Consider the following 19,687-nt stretch of genomic DNA (forward strand, 5'->3'; position numbering starts at 1 on the left):
ATGATGGACAGATTTAAGACATGGTTGGTACAGTTGTAGTATTATGTGTTGTGCAGTCTGTGTGACTGTGGGTTAGTCATGCCCATTAACTTTACTTCTAGAGTTCAGGAGACAAAATGAATTTGTTTGATGCAAGAAGTGTGGTTAAACTTTAGATTTTCCTTAGAATCTAGTGGCACTTAATCCAGTAGATTAATGTCCCCCCCTCCCTCCTTTTCCAAAGATTTATGTTATAAAACACAGGACTTCTTCAGTTATACCTAGAGTTTTCTCCTCTGGGCAAGCAGCATTGTAAATTATTAAATACAGCTACAGACAGTGTCATGATAACTTTTAGTATGATGGTGAAGTGAGAACATTGATCTTATGTAATTTGAGTCAGAAAAATCTTAACAGATAAACTATTTGTAACTTTTTGCAGCTGAATAAGAACCTAAGTAATATTAGTAACAGAAAAAGGCCATCTGGTCCAATTTGCCTGCTGTTTTTTGATTGATTATAATCTTAACCACCTGCACCTTCACTATGCCCCCTGCCCAGTCGCATCCTATTTCAGAAACAACTATAGCCATAATCCACTTTACTGGCTCACTTTTTCCTTATAACTTTGCATAAAATCTGAATAACCGGTGTTATTGTTTGTAGTACAGTAACCCCCAAAATATCTAATCATATCAGGCACGAGTTATATTCAGTGCAGTACATAGTGTTGTAGAAAGACAGCAAGAGACATCCTTGCCCAAAGAATCAGCTCTCACAAGCTAACTCCTTATATGTCCCTGGATTCAGTAGGTTGGGTTGTACAACAATGCTGAGCTGTGACCTTCATGTGCCCTCGGGTTAGGTTAAACATACTTTAAGATGCCATCCTCATACCCTCCCCCCCGTTCAGCACCTCCTTCTCCCCATTTTCTTGGCACAACCATTCTGCTAATAACTCACCTGACAAGCAAACCCCCAGGATTTTGAGGCATCACAGGGATCTTTATCCTAGGTACAAGGAGCATTGCTGCAGAGTGAATAGGGAAGTCAAAAAGAACTCACTGGGGTGGGGGAACAGAGAAAGAGAGAAAAGCAACCAGTTTAACCATGAAAGTTATTTATTTCCAAGTAGTAACCGTACAAAGGGAGTCAAGCAAACAAAACAGTTACAATATTAAAATTAACTTAAATCTGATTACAAAAGAGAGGTTAGTGAACCATAACTGACCACATAAGGCAGTGTCAGGAGGCTATACCTAGAGAGAAAGAAAGAGAGAGAGAGATCTTGCAACGCCATAAAGCTTGAACTAGTTGGGAGTTCCTAGGAGATGGTAGCTGGGGGTCCAGAGTGATGGAGATGGGAAGAGCAGAGCCCCAGAAGATGAAGTCCCAATGGAACTGATTCAGAATTTATTTCCAGGTGTCAGAATACTTAACTTGAGCATGGGTAGGGGGCTTTTGTAGGGAAACAACAATGGTTCAAATGGAGGTACACCAGATTTGTTTATAGGTAAACTGAAGATTCAAGGGAGTATCCCAAAGCTGTTTTCTTTAGGTTAGACAATGGGAACTGACCATTCCTGGCTATGAGCAGTGTTCCTTCGAGGGAGTGTCAGTATTTTGGAATCCAGTAGATGATTTATTATTAGATTTGGTCTACTAATTATTGATCTGGGTGTGTGCAGGCATGGGTTCATTAGCATGTGGAGCAGAGATTTCCACTTTTCTGCTTTCTGTGCCCCAAAGTTCGATATGGTTCTTGCCTTGGAATTGTTCTCCAACCTGTCAGCTAATGGAAATGTCTTTCTGTCCCATTTTTGCTGTAAATGGGGATTTCCAGAAGGGTTTGGGTGTATTTTCTCATGCCTTTTTATTGCTTTTTGTAAGTCTTTCTTCTGATGGACTTTGGTCCAAGCAGAGGCTGGGAGAGAGGGGGAGATCCTTCATGAGTCAGACAGCCTGGATACTATGACCTGGTTCCCCAAAAACACAGAGATGAGAGATACCACAAGAGAGTGTAACAGATAAACAGAAGGAGTGGAGAAAGGAGGATAAGATTAAGAGTCAATTGATTTCATAGACCAGTGGTCCTCAATGCGGTGCCTGCAGGTGCCATGGCGCCCGCCGGGCCAGTTATGGGTGCCTGCGGAGCAATCTGGGCTGGCCGCGCCCCCGGGCGCGCGGCAGGTGCAGCCCCGGGCGCATGGGCGGCCCCTGCCCCGGGGTCATGGCGCATGCCGGTGCTGGCCCCATGCATGTGGCGCCTGGACGGCCCTTGCCCGGAGTCGTGGCACATGCTGATGCCGGCCCTGGGCATGCGGCGCATGCTTGGCCCTGTCCCCAGGCCCGTGAGCGGCCCCGCCCCTGTACGCATGGCGCGTGAGCGGCCCCGCCCCCAGGCGCCCGGCAACCCCAAAAAGTTGGGGACCACTGTCATAGACTATATGCACAGAATGCAGATATGATGCTTTCTTGGAGTGCCCAGAACTGAGAGTAACCATGTTCCCCCTTCTTAGCATGAGAGAAAATGGCTGGTGCTAACATGACACTGTCAGCTCCCTGACACCCTCAGCTGGTAAGTCACTCAATATCCCCAAGGTTCCTTAAGCCCTTATTTTGCCTGAGCAGTTAACACTTGGGCTACGTCTACACTGGCATGATTTTCCAGAAATGCTTTTAACAGAAAAGTTTTCTGTTAAAAGCATTTTTGGAAAAGCACGTCTAGATTGGCAGGACGCTTTTCCGGAAAAGCACTTTTTCTGGAAAAGCATCCGTGGCCAATCTAGACGCGCTTTTCCGCAAAAAAGCCCCGATCGTCATTTTTGCGATCAGGGCTTTTTTGCGGAAAACACGACTGTGCTGTCTACACTGGCCCTTTTCCGGAACAGTTTTCCGGAAAAAGACTTTTGCCCGAACGGGAGCAGCATAGTTGTTCCGGAAAAGCACTGATGATTTTACATTAGATCGTCAGTGCTTTTCCGGAAATTCAAGCGGCCAGTGTAGACAGCTGGCAAGTTTTTCCGGAAAAGCGGCTGATTTTCCGGAATAACTTGCCAGTGTAGACACAACCTCGATGTACTCCAGCCCCTGAACTCCTCTGCAAGAACCCCCTTTAACATACAACACTGTCATTGGACACTCAGAGTAATTGCCAGCTTCATTATTATACACACAACTTGATTAGCACAATTCAGGATCAGGTCTTTTGAATAACCACAGCCTGGAGAGGTATTTATCGTGGAACAATTGTAAGCTTATTATCAAAGATTGATATTTAAGAGATTTTGAGTAAAGATAATGGAAACAAAAATGGTTACATCTATAAAAAACGTGAAACATGCTTCTTAGAGTCTAAATTTAATTTTAACAAGCTAAAATCCTTGTTAATCCAGTTTTGCCCTACGGCTGCCTTGCAGCATTTCTCCATCCAGTAGGATCCTGTTTTCATAAATGTAATTGCACTGCCCAGTTAGTTCCTCAAATAGATGATAAAAATTGTGGTGTTTTTCGTATTCCTCTGAATATCCATTGTTTCTGACCTCCGTGATTTCTTTCCTAAAGTTCTGGCTCCAAGATGTCATCATATACTCTTGTTTGTTCCATATGCAAAAAGGCTTCCATTGTGTTGATTTATAATGCTTAATTTATATGGCAGAGAGATACACATCTTATCTCCTGTGTGTAAGAAACCTGTTTGTCAACACTGTGGACTATTGGTTTTAGCACACAAGTACACAACTTCTTAAATATTAACCACACAGACATTTCGTAGTGCTAATAAAGATCAAGATGCTATAAGCTTTTATTAGACAGGAGACATGACTCTTTTTGGATAAGCAGCATGTTGGGCACTGAGTGTCTTTTTCTGCTATCGGGGTCCTCTGCCAGCAGAAGCTACGCTTCACCCCATGATAAATGTGGGCAAGTTGTTTAACTTAGTACAGTAAAAGCCCTTTTATCTGGCAAGTTGGAGGGCTAATGAGAGCCAGTCAGTTGAAAATGCTGGTTAACTAGGAGAGAGGGCTTTGGAGTGCAGGGGGAAGGGTGCAGGGCAGAGACATGGGAGAGGCTGTGAGTCACGGACTCTGTGAGGGAGTTTGGGTCCAGGAGGGATTGGGCATGGAAGGGGTTTGGGATCCCGAATGGGCGGTCCCCATAAGCAGCTGCCAGTTCCTACTGCTCCTGGCAGAGGCAAGGCCAGGAGACTCTGTTGCAAGCAGGTACATTGATTACCTCTGTCAGCAGACACCTCCCCTCACAGTTTCCATTGGCCATAGTTCCTGGCCAGTGGGCTGGGAGCTGCAGAGTAAGCACTTGTGGAAGGGAGACAGAGGCAGCATGTGCCTGCAAAGCTGCCTGGCCATGCCTCCGTGCCTCTAACTGCAGGGACAGGGAGCCACTTGTAGAGCATCCCTCGCATCTGGTACCTAAACCCCTCCCATACCTCAAACCCTTCCTCTAACCCCTCCTTGAACCCGAATTCTCTCCCATATCAAGCCTCTCCTGTGCTTCAGCACCGTATTGGCCCTGTGCCAACTGCACTATAAACTGGACTTGTGCTGATCAGAAATGCAGATTTATTGAGTTTACCAGTTGGTGACGTGCTGGATAAAAGGGCTTTTACTGTATGCATTTTGAGAGCTCCAGTGCTCTTTTCACAGATACCATATACTGCCATTCAGAGAAAGAAATGTTAAAACACTGTGAAACTTACTACTTACAAATATGTTTTCTATAAACCACCCAGTCCCATAGCATCTCATTTTCAGTGAAAGACAAAGGTTTGGTGCCTGGTTTTTAACTGTGGGAGGAAATTAGTGGCTATAGAATAACAGACAATTTCTTCAGTATACTGGAGATATAATCGGCACAGTCCACCTAAGGAGGGCAAGAACAGTCTCTACTGGAACAGTTCTGAACCATAGGTCTCAGAGGAACAAAACAGCTATTTCAGCATTTATTACAAAGCATCATACTCAAGTCGTATAATAACACAACTATGATACTTTATAAAATAAAAGGCTGTTTTCTTCAAGAAGACCTGGTTAGTATATAGATTGTGTAGGCTAGGATCCATCTCCCCATATTTTAGTGCATTGTATTTCATAGCTTTAGTTAATTCTTGTTCAATATAAGCCCTATGTTACAGTTGCATCCCTGCTCTGAAACACTAATCTCAGGTTATGTTTGGGGAGAAAAGGTAAAAAATCTGTGATTTAAATGTGAAACATTACAAGTTGTTATTCAGCTGGTTCTCAAAAATCTGCTTTTCCACACTTGACACCCTTCTCATCCTTCCATTTCTCCCTTCTCCCACTCGCACTAAAATGCCCTCTGACTTAGAAACCCAGCCTGCCTGTTGCTAGAGAAGCTGCAGAAGGGGGCTATAAGTGCAAGAAGGTTGGTGCATGTAAGGGGTACTTAATAGTCTTTCTCTTCGTTGCTAATCTGAATTTGCTCCACAGATGTTTGTCTATATTCCCTGCTCCCCACCAGTCCTCTTTCATCTGGTGCCTGAACAAGTCTATGTGTTGCAGTGTTTCCAGGAATCCCTGGACTTCCCCAGTGGTATGGAATCTGGAGCAATAGTGGCCAAACTCCAGTTTATCTGTAGTGTGTCTGCCATGGCAACACAGGGTGCAAGCCCCACTTGGGGTGTAAATGAGGGTAGAATTTACCTCACAGACTGTACTGTATACTTGTTTACCCACTCCACCTGCAGTACCTACCTAATTATATATTTTTAAGAAAATAGACTATTAACCACTCCCATTTCATGATTAAAATGCAAGAGCAGATAATATCATAGAATCATAGAATACTAGGACTGGAAGGGACCTCGAGAGGTTATTGAGTCCAGTCCCCTGCCCCCATGGCAGGACCAAATACTGTCTAGACCATCCCTGATAGACATTTATCAACCTACTCTTAAATATCTCCACAGATGGAGAGTCCACAGCCTCCCTGAGCAATTTATTCCAGTGTTTGACTACCCTGAAAGTTAGGAACTTTTTCCTAATGTCCAACCTAAACCTCCCTTGCTGCAGTTTAAGCCCATTCCTTCTTGTTCTATCCCCAGAGGCCAAGATGAACAAGTTTTCTCTCTCCTCCTTCTGACACCCTTTTAGATATCTGAAAACTGCTATCATGTCCCCCCTCAATCTTTTCTTTTCTAAACTAAACAAACCCAATTCCTTCAGCCTTCTCTCATAGGTCATGTAATCCAGACCTTTAATCATTCTCATTGCTCTTCTCTGGACCCTCTCCAGTTTCTCCACATCTTTCTTGAAATGCGGTGCCCAGAACTGGACACAGTACTCCAACTGAGGCCTAACCAGCACAGAGTAGAGTGGAAGAATGACTTCTTGTGTCTTGCTCACAACATATCTGTTAATGCATCCCAGAATCATGTTTGCTTTCCTTGCAACAGCATCACACTGCTGACTCATATTCAGCTTGTGGTCCACTATGACCCCTAGATCCCTTTCTGCCATACTCCTTCCCAGACAGTCGCTTCCCATTCTGTATGTATGAAACTGATTGTTCTTTCCTAAGTGGATCACTTTGCATTTCTCTTTATTAAACTTCATCCTATTTACCTCAGACCATTCCTCCAATTTTTCCAGGTTATTTTGAATTATGACCCTATCCTCCGGATTAGTCACAACCCCTCCCAGCTTGTTATCATCTGCAAACTTAATAAGTGTACTTTCTATACCAATATCTAAATCGTTGATGAAGATATTGAACAGAGCCAGTCCCAAAACAGATCCCTACGGAACCCCACTTGTTATACCTTTCCAGCAGGATTGTGAACCATTAATAACTACTCTCTGAGTATGGCTATCCAGCCAGTTATGCACCCACCTTATAGTAGCCCCATCGAAGTTGTATTTACCTAGTTTATTGATAAGAATATCATGTGAGACCGTATCAAACGCCTGACTAAAGTCTAGGTATACCACATCCACCGCTTCTCCCTCATCCACAAGACTCGTTATCCTATTAAAGAAAGTTATCAGATTGGTTTGACATGATTTGTTCTTTACAAATCCATGCTGGCTGTTCCCTATCACCTTGCCACTTTCCAAGTGTTTACAGATGATTTCCTTAATTACTTGCTCCATTATCTTCCCTGGCACAGAAGTTAAACTAACTGGTCTGTAGTTTCCTGGGTTGTTCTTATTTCCCTTTTTATAAATGGGCACTATATTTGCCCTTTTCCAGTCTTCTGGAATCTCTCCTGTCTCCCATGATTTTCCAAAGATGATAGCTAGAGGCTCAGATACCTCCTCTATCAGCTCCTTGAGTATTCTAGGATGCATTTCATCAGGCCCTGGTGACTTGCAGGCATCTAACTTTTCTAGGTGATTTTTAATGTGTTCTTTTTTTATTTTACCTTCTAAAACTACCCCCTTCCCACTAGCGTTCACTATATTAGGCATTATGTTAGACTTCTCGGTGAAGAAGTCATTGAGCATCAGAAGTCATAGCACTTCAACTAAATATTATTGGGCCATGCCCGCTAAGTGTGGTTGTGCCAATGTATGCCCTGTTGCCAGCTGATCTTAATGCTAGTATATCTGACTCGGGACCCTTATGCGCTAGTTCAGACACAGGGGATGTGGCTTGAGAAAAGGAATGTGGCTTAGATAGCTTCAAGGCTTTACTGATCCTTCGCCACCACATCAATCCTTTAGAACCATTAAATTAGAGCTTCCACTCCTACTATTCTGAATTTACACTTGAGACTAATACTAAGGTGAACTTTATGCCACACTAGCAGCTTTGCCTTTTAACTTGGACTGTTAACTCCAGGGTAGGAACTGAAGATCTGGCGCATTTATCTAGCCCATCTGTCAATACAGTTTTCATCACCATGTTGTCTGAGTGATAATCTCACCTGCACTGCAATTGATACTGGCTGGAGTCAGCATGTGGCCTGAAAGTTGCAGCAGTCAGTAGTTTAATGAATGGCACAAAAGATCCAGTGTTGTATAGGGGGTTTTAGGAGTGGGAACAGAATATAGGCATTGAGAGTAAAGAAAATGATGTCTCTGGTGATGCAAATTCATTTGTACATGAAGTGTTTTGTAAATGGGCTAATGTGTGACTACCAAACTGTGTAATGCAGGAATTGTTGTGTGGGTTCATGTTCTCTCCTGGAAGAATAAGGAATGGGACATTTTGCAATGACTTCTTATATATTTCTGGGTGACTTAGAATCCCTGCAGTATATTGATAATATGACTGAATGTTGTAAAGTCTAAAGTCCTGTTGTTTTGGTTGGGGTTATGTATACTGAGCTTGTTTGAAAGCCCATTGCAGTCAATAGGGAGTATTTCTGTTGAGTTAAATGGGCTTTGGATCAGGCCCATATAGTATAACATTCAGAATTTGTCATGCTTCATGTTTTTAAAGGTCTGTTTGACTTTCTTAGGGGACATCTACACCGCGGGCTAAAGTTGAGTTAAGATACTCAACTTCGGCTACATTAATTGCGTAGCTGAAGTTGAAGTACCTTAACTTGACATTTGGTGCTGTCTACACAACAGGAAGTCGAAGGAAGAACACTCGTCCTTCGACTTCCCTAACTCCTTGTGAAATGAAGGTTACAGAAGTTGGAGTAAGAAGCCTGTTGTTTTGAAATTATTTTGAAATAATGGGCTTGATATATAGACGCACCCTGATATGTAGACGCCCCCTCTGTTATTTTGAAATAACATTAATTAATAACTTGAGTTATTTCGAAATAAGCATTTAGGGTAGACCTAGCCTTAGGATTTACAAATCTAAAAGCTCCAGCAGGCATGACATTCACCATATATATATTTAACTAATGTAAAAGTTTATTTAAAAGGAAGAAAAAAGAGAAAATAATGTATTTTTATTATTTAAACTATTTTGTGCCACCTGCTTTATTAATTATCAGAACCTGGAGTTATTTTTTGAGTGGAGGCAATGAAAACGTTGAAAATTAGTTTATTTTTTAAAAATAGAAGGGAATTTTAAATCCATCCAAATTGTTATAAGCTTTTAATGCTTATGATTAGGACATGCGAATCATGAGTGAATGTGGTTTGTTGACAAATCAAAGGTCTATTGAAGTCACTGGATGACTTTGGAATGTATTTGAAAAATGAAGGGCACAGGGTTTGCACTAGCTGATACCAGTGCAGGATGTGGGTTTTGACTCTGTTCTATGTTTCGATTTACCTTAAATGTGTGGTAATCAAGCTATTTTTTAACCATGTAGGATTCATTGTATTGTGGGGTCCAGTGGTGGCCCGTCAATACAGGCGAACTAGGTGGTTGCCTAGGGCACCAAGTTAAACGGCCATTGCAGGCTTTGGAGGCGGGGTGCTGATCGTGCGCCGATTGCGCGTTTCACCTAGGGCGCCAGTTGCCGGCAGCTCATTTAGGGCCGCTCCTGGTGGGGTCATAATTGTAATAAGTCTTTAAATTGTTTATATTTGCTTTAAATATGATGTCTTTTACCCAGGATCCCAAAAGACCTTGAGAGCTAAGTAAGTGACCCATATACATTTCGCCTGATTGACGCTCCTCATTGTTCCTAGATGTTGGCAGACTATTATTTACTATAATTTGTCATTTTTTGTAATATCTCCTAACATTCCTTGAATGTTGTGGTGTGGGGGGACAAATAAGTAACATGAAAGTTTCTTGAGTTAATATCAGTCATGGTTTCCTTCTTAATATCCTGTAGCTTTATGTTGCTTTAAATGCATGCACATTCATAGGTTTGAATGTTGTGGGAAAAGGATTCACTGGCATCCATTCCTGCCATTAAAGTACTTCCCATCTGAATATCGTCTGCCAAAGTATGTGGTATCCTGCTGAGCAAGAGGATGAGGACATAGATTGCAATGAAGCTGAACAGTTTGCACTTCCTAGCAGTGACACCAGACATCAATCTTTCCGAGAGACAGCCTAGAATACAGAAAAATAAGAACCCTCAAAAAGAACAAAAGGAGAATTATCTTCTCTTTTTCCATTTCATTCCAGCAGTTTCCTTAGATCCTCCAGGATGAATATGTTCTCAAATTCCATATGCTGACATGTCAGTGGCTCAGTTTTTTAATGCAGCAGCAGCTTGTAGAGGTAGCAATGTAGGCACTCTAAACTACCAATTATCTGATTTTTAAAACCCATTTAATTTACTGTCAGGTCGTCTTTTCATTGGGAAATGGAGCAAAGTGCCTGTTTGGTCACAGATAATGTTTCTCACATTAATGCCACAGAGTTTGACATTAGCATGCATTATCACCAAGGTATATTATGCAACTTGGCGATACTCCAAAAATCTGAGTTGCCAGTAATACTAATCAGACATATTTGGAAAAGCTTTGAGTCAGATTTTAAGTTGGTGAAAAAAAAGATATAACTCTTTCGATTTCTGTGGAGCTATGTTTGTTTATTCCAATTTTCATGAAGTAGGAATTTTATTCTTAACACTAAAACTTCTTGCTCACTCTTATTTTAATATATAAATCTGGTTTCACCAGCAGAATGATTTATGGCATTCAATTAATGAGCCATATGCTCCTCTTTGCAGTAAAAAGGTGCAGAAAGAACTAAGAGCTGTAAAAATTTGCTGCATAAATGAGCTTCATGAGTTCATACATACCAAGTCACTCCATCAAAGGGCACAAAATAAACTTTGCAATAACCAGCGGGGTGTGGCTAGAAATACCCACTGAAGAGAGAAATAACTGAGGATTTGGGGCCAGCTACTAGACGGCAACTGTGTAATGCTGAAAATCAATGAGGATGTTGGCAAAAAGGAGATGTTAAACTACTATTAAGCCAGTTTTGGAGCTGCCTTATCACTAGTCCATTCCCTGGTATAAACCAAAGCAGACTACTGTTGTGGTCAAAGAGGACTTGAACTGTTATGACAACAAGAGATTGCAAGGATGCCCCAACCACACCCCTGCAAGTAGGATTGCCAGATGGTTTCAACAAAAATACCGGACACACTTAACATTACATCACAATCTACATTACATCTTAGTTAGAAAATACTGGACATGTATATTTTTTCATTTATGACTTCTCAATTTGTTTCCTGAACAGAAAGCTCAAATACTGGACTGTCCAGTTCAAACACCTGGCAACTTGTACAGGACACTTGGCAATCCTATGCATGTGCAGTTGGGATGAAGAGTGGCATAGGCTGCTGTGGTGGCTCTGCACCATCTGAAGATCCATCCTTATGCTGAGAAATCCTCTAGGCATTCACATAGTCCAGCATTAGGATGCCCTTATTCCTATGGAGATGGTGCAAAGCTTCTTCACGAGACCAGAGAATCAGGTCTACTATCTTGAGGAGGATTTGAAACACTGCACTTTGAGCATATGGGAGAATTTATAGTAGGGGACTATAGTATACAGAAATATACAGCAAGCTTTTGTGAGATGAAACATTTGAAGCTTCAACACTGTGCATATGGCCTTTCCTACTTTACCATCTTCTAAAACTTGTGTATTTTTCCTGAGGTGTGGATTTCTGGCAATAGCAAGTTAATGCTGCTTTGGGATATTTATCCATTCAATTTTTTCCCCCATAGACAAGGAAATCTGTTCCGTTAGCCTTGGAAGAATTGGAGTTAGCGGAGATTGAGTCAATGTTGAATGACTTCATTTAACATCTGCTGTGCATTTGTGAAGTCCATAGCATAGTGGGGTGGGGAATTAATATGGCATAGCTGCAGTTTGCAGCATTATCCTCCAGCAGCCACATGGAGACTCCCATACAATATAAGTTAATATTGACCTTGTCATAATTGACTTATTTAGGCTTCTACTTCTTGCCTTGATCTATTTGGGACCACACATAGGCAGGTTGACCATGGCAGCCTTGCTCCTGAGGATGACAACAGAAAGCTACACTACATTGGAGAGACAGTGGGCCCTGGGAGGTATTGTGGGTATGCATGGTCTTTGCATGAATAGCCAAAACTTATAAGGATGGCAAGAATTCCCCGCAGATCTTATGACGTCTTTGGTTTGGGAGGACCACTGCTTCTAAGTGTTTTGCAGCTGCTAGTGTCTGCTCCCTTGATCTTCTTTTATCTCAGAAATTTTGCAAGATTAAATTGTATCTGAGTTTTTGGAATATATTTTGCTATCCCTTAGGATTTTGCTGTAGGGGGACATAATCCGCCCCTTTTTCCCCTGGGTAGAATATGTAATACTTTGGTTTCACTGATTCTTCCCACGTTTCCTTAGAAGACCATTCTTTCTGTTTTGAGTTTTGCAGATCTTTTGTGTGGGAGTGGTTTTTTGTTTTCAACTGGTATGGCAGCAGATCAAGTAGGAGGTTTTGGCTTGTGCACAGCTTTTGAAGGCAGGTTTTATACTAGGTTCCTACAGCTTTTGGCATGTAAACCATGGGAGTATATAGCCCAATGAACTACTTGATGATAAGTTAGCCCACTCATAGAATATTTCACTGACCACATACAGTAATTTAAGAAGAGGAAAAAATACGGAGAAAATTTTGAAAAAAGCAGAAAAAACACCTCTTTTCTCATCAGAGAAGAATCATGCATTTGATTGCCTTATGAAATTAGCTCATTACATTGGTAACAAGTTAATTGCTGAATCACTTTGTGCTGCTTTATTATGACACATCATATAGTAACTTTATTGTTGAATGTCTAAAAGTTATTGTGTGACATGTCTTATGATATAACACAAGGTAACCTGGACATTAATTTCTGTCACCACTGCACTTTGTAGAGAAGAATAATGCTTTGCACATATATTAGTGTAGCGTCTTTCATCTCAATATTACAAAATGCTATATATACAATGAAGGTTAAATTGTGTCCTTGGCAAAGGTGTGGCATGGAGTTGCCCTGCCTCATCTTCCTTTATAAGAACAGTCCAGTGTGGCTCCTGCTGTATGTGTCCACAGGATGCAGCATGTTCTTCCTTCTCATCAAATCTTGCAGATTCATCTTTGCTAGCTGATGCCCTTTTCTACTGAGATGAGCATCACCCTCAGGACTTGCCTGTAGTAAGTCTGCCTTCTTTCTGCATGCAAAGAGTGGGACTGTCTGGCCCCTGCTCGGGAAAACAAGGTGAATGGGTCACTCCTTGCATCCTCTTTTTTGTACCTATGCAGGATTACATGCAAATGCTGGACCTAATTAATTTATCCTCATAAATGTTCTGTGAGGCATTGTCAACTGTTCTTAGTATAGTCTCAGTAGGGGTCTCAGCTTTTCTTCCACTAGTTCACTTCAATTTGTCTGCCATTGGATGTAGAAATAAACTCTTGATTTATTGAATCTATCAGCTGTAACCTCCAGGGATTAAAGTCTCTTTTGTCTCCTTGTTTGTTTCTCCCTGGCATAGGACTGTTGCCCCCTACTCTCCCAGGCCTTCTGCCTGCCTTTACCTCTTTGTTCCCTTTCCTTTATAGCTGGGTTTATTTTCTTTATTGGTCCTAGCTGTGGGTGTATGTCTCCATGGCCATGTCTGCACTAGGAAAATATTCTGAAATTACTAAATTCAATTTAATAACTCTTGATTTAACAAATTCAAACTAGCGTGTCCACACTACGAGGAAGCCTCGAAATTAGTCCGAGGCAGACGCAGTAATGTGGATGCGCAACCTCAGACTTAGAGCCCCAGGAAGCACTGGGGAGTAATTACTTTGAATTACTCTGGGAAGTAATTAGCAGCACCAGAACGTCCAGATTACTTTTGTTTCGAAATAACTATTTTGGAATTAGCATTATTCCTGATGAAAAGCAGATATACAGATTTCAAATTCCATGGCCCATTATTTCGAAATAGCAGGCTTGGTAGTGTGGACACTCTGCTCATAAATTCGACCGGGCGAGGAGGGGTTATTTTGAAATAAAATCCTGGTGTAGACCAGGGCCATGTATGGTAGTTCTGGCAGCTCTGCAGGGGGTGTGGTCAACCTGACTGCTGGTATGCAAGGAAGAGTCTCTTCTACCTGTGCCCAGTATGGGGTTTGTAAACGCTGTTACAGGTACCTAAAGGGAGGGAGGTTAAATGATTTGCTTGAGGCAACACAGTGGTTCAGTGGAAGAGCAAGAATTAGAACTCAAGAGTCTGTATGCCTAGGTTTTGATTTAAACACAATATTAATGTTAAATGACTTAAACACAAACATGTTAAGAATATTAAACTCATTAAACTAAGTCTATGAGTAAGAAAAAATGTCTGATTTAAGAGAAATAATCAGATTAAAGGCCATGTCCTTCTGCATTCCTATCTTCCCCCAGACTAATGTAGTGGTATGAAGGCTAGCATTCAGTGAGAAGATATAATATATATATAATGCTTTGAGTGTGGCACATAATACCCTCTACCACATACATTCCTTATGTCAAATCCTGCTCTTATTTAAACTTGTACAGACCTATGGTTGCAGTGGTGTAACTGAGGGAAGAATTTGGCCTTGTGGGAATAAAATTTGTGGGGTAGGAAGGATGTGGAGGTCCTTAGTGAATAGGGCATTTTAGTGCTGTTATTCATTTAATAACAATTTACAAGACATGAGGAAAATAATTCCAGCACAGATGAACTAGAGTATATCTACATAGAATTTTAAAGCCCATAGCAGTGAGGCTCAGAGCCTGGGACGACTAGAGTTGATAACCCTTCTGGTTTCATAGGAAGTCACCTGGAATCAGGTTTGGTCTCCTGGACTCCTCTGAAGCCAAACCAGGAGATCAGCTGCTAAAAAATCTGGTGGCACAGTGGGGCTAAGATAGATTCCCTGCCTGCCTTGTCCAGGCGCTGCTCCTGGAACTGGACAGCACTTCCCTCCCTGCAGCCTGCAGGTGGGGGAGGACTGATGGCTCTTTGTGTTGACCCTACCTGCAGACATTGTCCCCACAGCTTCTATTGGCTACAGTTCCTAGCCAGTGAGAGATGCAGAGTCGTCATTCAGGGCAGGGGCAGCATAAGGAGACACCCCCCCCCCCCTTCCTGGTGACACAGGGAGGGACATGTCGCTCCTGGAAGCAGTTGGCAGCTGCTTCTAGGAGTGATATTGGCCCAGGGCAGGCAGAGAGCCCGCATTAGCCCTGCTGTGTCACCAGACCAGGGGTACGCAAGATGCAGCCCACGGGCCGGATTCAACTTGCCAAGCTGTTTGATCCAACCCGTAGCCAGCCTTGCTGCTGCACTGCCCCCAAGCCAGTTGAGACCTGTTCAAAGCAACTGGTGGCTCTCCCCCCCTCCCCACTAGTGTTGCATGATACCTAGATCAAGCCGCCAACCATTTTGAACAGTGAATGACTTCACGCACTCCCCCATCCCTCAGGTCCCAATTGGCCTGCAGGCGGGGAATCGCACAAAATCTCCTCTCTACAGTAGGGTAGGGGTGCGTGGCACTTAGAGCGAACTGCCAGCTGTTCAGAATAGCTGATGGTTCCTTCTAGGCGCTGCATGCCCCCTAGTGGGGAAGTGACAGGGTTGGGGGAGAGACTTCAGGTGCTCCCTAGACCCCGATTGTCCTGGGAATAGGGAAAACATACAAAGTCTTCTCCCCCTGCCAGCAGCAAGCTGCGTTTAGAGGGAACAACCCCTTTCTATACCATCCATCAGTTCAGACAACACAGAAAATTCTTCTTCTATTAATTAATTAATTAATTGAGACCAAATCCTGCTCTCCTTAGACAAAACTCCCCTTTGGCCTGTACTTATGTACTATAAGTTGTTTGGCATTATTTCCCAAAATGAAAACAGATTGCAAAACAATAATGTTTCAAAAATATGACAGAACTAATAATTTCCATGATTTCTCATCTCCCCCGATTTCACTATCTTAGTTTGGGAAAGCATAAGTGACAGATTTTTACTCTTTTGTAGGTAAAAGTTTCTCCTAAATGTGGCACTTAAAAAATAAGAAAAATATTGTTAAAATGATATTTCTCTGCTCAATCTTTTGGATAATTCTATAAACCCGTATCTGTGATACACACAGGGACAGTAATGGTAAACTGCTTCAAATAAAAATAATATGAATATTAGTGGTGATCAGTTTATCATCTAAAATAAGATAAAATTTATTTCAGATTATTGTCTTCCTTTTGATAGGGTGACTAGATGGTAAGTGTGAAAAATTGGGACACTTTTTGGAGATGTGGGTGGGAATGGGATGTGCAGGACTATTTGTATACAGTATATAAGACAAAGTCCCTAATATCATGACGATCCTGATATTATCAGGATATATTCATGGTAACCCTTTCTCCCAGTGAACTGAAGGTAAATTTTGCCATTAACTTCAATGAGAACTGAATTAAAGCTTTAATAGAGTACAACATAAGGATGAGAGACTATTTTTAGACTGAATTACTCATGGCAGTATTGTTTGTTTTTTCTAATGTCACTTTCCTGTGTTTTTAACTGATCTTCTAAATAAATTGGCTTACATTTGAGAAAATGAACATTTTATTAACATGCAGTTAACCTACTCATTAAATTAAGAGGCTTTTAAAATTTTAAACTCTTTTAATAAAATGTCATTTTAATAATTAGTTTTGAAAACCATTTGACCTTAACTAGAATGAATGTAGACTGTAAAAATCATCACAGATTCCCTTCCTTGAACTTTTCACAATGCTGAAAAATGACTGAGGGAAATAAGGAAGATCCAGTTACTGTACCTTGTTTGCACAGCTGTACTTCATTGAGTGAAGGCTTGTGTTACACACAGTTTGTGATAGGAAGTAAATGCTTTTAAAACAACTAAGGAGACAGGTTTTTAACCTCCACCTTTTTAGATTCTTTTTTCACTCAGCTTCTGTTGAGGTCTTGGGAAGCATTTTGAATACAAATTATTACACAGTATTGAAGCTCACCTGAATAATTCATCTCCTTGGGCTCATTAAGGCAGCATGCATTAAGATGTTCCTCCCCACCCTCAAAAGAAGACAAATGTTAGATAGATTGCACACTTGTTACTTTAGTAGAAGTAATGTTTAAGAAATAAATATTGAGTGTTAAGTATTTTTTGCAATAGGTAGTTTATAGTTTCAAGCCAGCTATCATAAGGATTTTCAAAGGCTTGGAAGACAGACAGAAATGATGAAGTTGCCTCATAAATTACTAACATGTCACAGTTTATTAGATACAGAAATTCTTATTTCTAGCACACTAGGCATCCTTTTATTTCTCTAGTCCCTTGAAATGATGAAGACACCTTGAGATTCTTTGAGGTATTTTATATGACATCTGTTTACTTTACAGTTATGTGCCAATCATCTGTCCTGAACCATTTGACATAGTTTTGGCACTAGATAATTTCAAGGCATTTCAGTACACATTTGTAAGCTCACTCTTGTGGATGGGATCCCAATATCTGCCAAAGGCAGTTCCCTAATTGTTCCAGTGAAACATTGTCATTAGTGGGAAGGCTTTAACTGGCTGTCAACCAATAAGTAGAATTCTGCATCATCTCAAACTGCATGCAAATTTCACCTCCCCCCCTTAAATATATGTGACCTTTAATATAGTTGCAAGCTAAAAAAGCATCTTACAAGGCTACATTAATGACCCACCTTCTCATAGTGTAATTAACACTTTCCTCACAGTCTCCTGCTGTTCATCTGATAGCCGTAAAAGATTTTGGCTTTCCTTTCTGCATGATAATCTTCCACTCAGTATTGTCCAAACATCTTTAGATTTTCAAAGTTCATGATAAGGCCACCTAGAGTGGTTCTTAATTTTTTAAAAAAATGCTCTGGTAAACTTTATTGCTCTGATACATTCAGCAAATCAAAAGTGTCCTACTTTTGGGGCACATAGCCGACAGCCTCACCCAAACCTCACCCTAGTCACTGTCCTTTGACTGAATCCAACCAAGGTTCCTAGGCAGTAATATCTGATTTGTTTTTCCATTTCTTGTTAGTAGGCAGACATTGGTGATATCCTTGTGGTGTGAGTTTCCAAGCAGGCTTTGAAGGCATCCCAGAAAGCCTTTTAACAGCTACTATTTAAATTATTTCTTTACTAATCAAGCACTAAAACTTTTTCAGTAACCAAGTCTGAAGGAAATCCAAAAAGTATAGTACTTGAGCACATAAATGCAAACAAATTAATGGACACCAAATTTGAAGTCAATGACAAAATTCCTGGAGAAAGTAGAATTTAAACAAGGCTGCCTTGAACTGACCCTTCATCTCACGTTTTCTTAAACCCTTTCATTGATAGCTTTACTTTTTTTTGTAACACCATTCTTCTGCTTGATCAGCATGTAGATTACAACCACTTGTGTCCACTTACTAAAGTGTGAGCCTACACCACTCTCTCCATTACCTCTGAATTCAACTCTGCTAGTTAGTTTTTATTACCTGCCATATTGCAATAAAAGAGCAAAATGTAAATTTTGGAATTAGTTGCTTTCAGATTTAAAAAACTATCATGGGAGACAAATGCTGATTTGTTATTACTTTCATGCCTCATTAGAAATTATGTATTTTGCAGAGGTTAATATATTATGGGCAGCACACCAAACACATCACAGTTCTGAAGCTTATAACTTATCCACTGCACTGAGACAATCTGCACTACAGAGATATGCTTCTTGGGTAAGTTTTGCAAAATGCAATTATATAATTGAACTTTATTAAAAATCACTGAGGTATTTCATTTTGTCTGAAGGAAACCAAAATAAAAGTCACAGAAAATGGTACACACAAAGCACAGTGCAGAAAGGTAATTTGAGGCATCCTGAGAATTATGTGAATAGGAAACAGGTATGCTCACACTTTAATTGAAATGTGTGAAAAAGAGGAAATAAAGTCAACTTGGAGGAAGCCAATTACAGTCCCAGGTTTTCACACAGTCATCATTTTTAAAAACATAATGGGACATATTCCTCTTTGTTATGCCAGCACAGACACAGAATAACAGCAATGAACATAATATGTGGATCTATGCTGGGGTTAATGAAGGCATAACTTCAGTCAGTCAGAGAATTGCTTGTGTAAGGACAGGATGGGATGCCTCTGTGTGTGTGTGTGTGTGTGTGTGTGTGTTTCCATTAATTATTCATACCCAAATGTTGTTGGTAAGCATTACCCTAGTGCCTACAGTATTCCCTAAAGCAACTGAAGGAAATTGAATTTCGGAATGGTGATCACTCTGCATGTCAAATATAAATTGTTACCAGGGCTTACCCGTGGATTTTGTGAAAGAATTTCATAGAACCAAAGAAATATAGGACTGAAAGGGACAGTGACAGGTCATCTGGTGAGCCTCTGCAGTGAGGCATCAGTATTATCTAGGCCCTCCCAGAATGGTGTTTATCTAACCCGTTATTAAAAACCTTCAGAGATGGAAATTCTACACCCTCCCTAGGTAATTTGTTGCAGTTACCATTACAGTTAGGAATTTCTTCCTAATGTCTAATCTAAGTCTCTAGGGTTGCCAGGTGTCCGGTATTGACCTGGACAGTCCAGTATTTTCGCCTCCTATCTGGTAAAAAAAAATTCAGAAAATACCGGGCACCTAAAATGTCTGGTATTTTCTGATTTTTTTTTTCCTGGCCAGGAGGTGAAAATACCAGGGTGCTTACCTGGTTCTGCAGGGGAGCTGTCTGGACCGGAGCAGGGAGACAAGATGGCAGATGGCCGCTGGCAGCCTGTTAGGGCCAAAAAGCCTCAGAAGCATGTCTTAAAAGGGCCAC

At 41.2% G+C, this 19,687-nt stretch overlaps 1 protein-coding gene across 1 annotated transcript in view; it reads left to right on the forward strand.

Moving 5' to 3' along the window:
- The window catches only part of AGMO (alkylglycerol monooxygenase), a 266,886-nt gene that overhangs the window by 86,430 nt on the left and 160,769 nt on the right, over positions 1-19,687 (forward strand). The window contains exon 4 of the mRNA XM_006138322.5: positions 18,484-18,587. Within this exon, the coding sequence (XP_006138384.3) occupies positions 18,484-18,587 (104 nt within the window). The remainder of the gene's footprint in view (positions 1-18,483; positions 18,588-19,687) is intronic.

The sequence above is a fragment of the Pelodiscus sinensis genome, chromosome 2 (genome assembly GCF_052426305.1).
Source record: "Pelodiscus sinensis isolate ZL-2025 chromosome 2, ASM5242630v1, whole genome shotgun sequence".
Taxonomy (NCBI): domain Eukaryota; kingdom Metazoa; phylum Chordata; order Testudines; family Trionychidae; genus Pelodiscus; species Pelodiscus sinensis.